We start from the raw sequence: 1,841 nt of genomic DNA on the forward strand, positions 1-1,841 counted from the left end.
AGACCCATGTGTCTATCCCGTAGCATGTAAAAGGTTAAGAGTGGGGGAGGTGTGTATGGAGCCTAAATTCCACCCCCGATCTTATCTATACCTTTTGGGCCTACCATGGGTAGGCCTTAGTGAAGGTTGTGGTTTTGAGATGCGAGAAACAGAATTATTGTTATTATTTATGCTCTGTGACGTGTTAATTTGTGGTTGGTGCACTTGTTGGGTGGATTCATTATTATATTGGGTGTTCTAAATTCCCATTGACTGCTCTTAACGTTGGCAGAGAGAGTGTTGATGATTTGGGGTCCCCTCTGTGACTCTTGGGCCAGGAGCATTTACTCCTCTTAGTCTCCTTCTTCCTTTTATTCCAGGGGGCATGCTCTTTTTGGGCATTTCACTGAATAGTGTTAACTATTATCTTAGATCTTTAAGAGAAGAGGTGAGCTAGTTTGTTTGCTAAGGAGGTGAGAGAGCAAGATGGGAGGCAAGGAGGAGGAGGAAGTGATGCTACTGAGTCTGTGGGCGAGCCCTTTTGCCATGAGCTGCGCCATAGCTCTCAAGGAGAAGGGCGTCTCCTTCACCACCCAAGAGAACATCCCTCACAAATCCCACCTCTTGCTCCACTCTAACCCCATCTACCGCCAGGTTCCCGTCCTCATCCACAATGGCCGACCTGTCTCGCAGTCTCTCGTCATCCTCGAGTATATCGAAGACGCTTGGCCAGAAGATGCCCATGGTCGTCCCTCCTTTCTCCCCTCCGACCCTTACCTCAAGGCAGTCGCTCGCTTCTGGTCACAGTTCGGCAACCTGCAGGTGACAAACGGATAATGCTTCCCATTGCTCGTTTCCTTTCATGGGTCGAACTTTCTTTCTCGGAGAGCTGTAGATTCCTTGATTTATGTGGGATTCACTCTCATGTTGTGTGCCCAGTTTATTGAAACCGGTCTCAAGCTAATGAAGAAGCTTGGCGGGGAATATGAGGAGGCTAGGAAGCAGATCATTGAATACTTCCGACTGTTCGAGAAAGCGCTGTGTGATTTCTCCTCCGATGGCCCTTTTTTCTTCGGGAAGAGCTTCACTCTCCCAGATATCGTTATGGCTTCTCTTGTGTGCTGGATCTACACCTATGAAAGCTTGGGTGATTTGAAGTTTCCAGATGCGGAGGAGTGCCCAAGAATGCACGCATGGCTTGCTGCAGTAAAGGAGCTTCCGAGCGTTCAATCCACAGTTCCTGATAACACGAAGCTGTTAAAGCATTGCACAAATTTCAGACAGAATGTTATCAATTTAGCGACAGCCTGAGATAAAAATGCTTCAGGGTTAATTGTGTTGAATGGCTTTCAAGGTGATTGTCTTTTCCATAACTCTTGCATAAATCTACACAAATTTCAGACAGAATGTTTTGGCAGCAGCCTGAGATAAGGATGCTTCAGGGTTCTTATGTGTTGAATGGCTCTCAAGATGATTGTTACAAAGCTGGAGAAAGTCAGCATTGAACTATAATCTCCATAATCATTGTGTCCTTTCATCTTCTTCTATGTGGTATTACTATTATTGGCCTGTCCTTTGGGATTCGAGGCGAGTTCATTGATTGAAGATTATGGCCATGGAATTATCACTGACGACTCTGCAAATTTGCTTGAAGGAGAGAAAGGCTTCCAAGCCTTCCTTCCCCTTCTCGCTAACCTCCAGCAGCCGCAATCTTCTTCGCACCTTGCCCTCCTTGACCTTCTCTTTGCCTTTCTCTTACTTCCCACTTTTCTCGACAGGCCCTCGCTTAGGCCTCCAGTATCTAGGTTCAAGGCCTTTCCCCTACCTCCGGTGGAATGCATAATTCTCTCATCCTGCTTCCC

General features: G+C 46.8%; 1 protein-coding gene across 1 annotated transcript; it reads left to right on the plus strand.

The window, feature by feature from the left end:
- The first annotated feature begins 425 nt into the window (after positions 1 to 425).
- LOC147890077 (putative glutathione S-transferase parC) lies at positions 426 to 1,466 on the plus strand. The gene is made up of 2 exons (XM_087390920.1): positions 426 to 801; positions 919 to 1,466. The coding sequence occupies exons 1-2, from the start codon at positions 466 to 468 to the stop codon at positions 1,288 to 1,290; spliced, it is 708 nt and encodes a 235-aa protein (XP_087247046.1). The 5' UTR covers positions 426 to 465; the 3' UTR covers positions 1,291 to 1,466.
- Positions 1,467 to 1,841: the final 375 nt, after the last annotated feature.

Source organism: Dipteris shenzhenensis, chromosome 19, assembly GCF_047967505.1.
Source record: "Dipteris shenzhenensis isolate YYH24624 ecotype China chromosome 19, Dip_SZ_1.0, whole genome shotgun sequence".
In the NCBI taxonomy this organism is placed as follows: Eukaryota; Viridiplantae; Streptophyta; class Polypodiopsida; order Gleicheniales; family Dipteridaceae; genus Dipteris; species Dipteris shenzhenensis.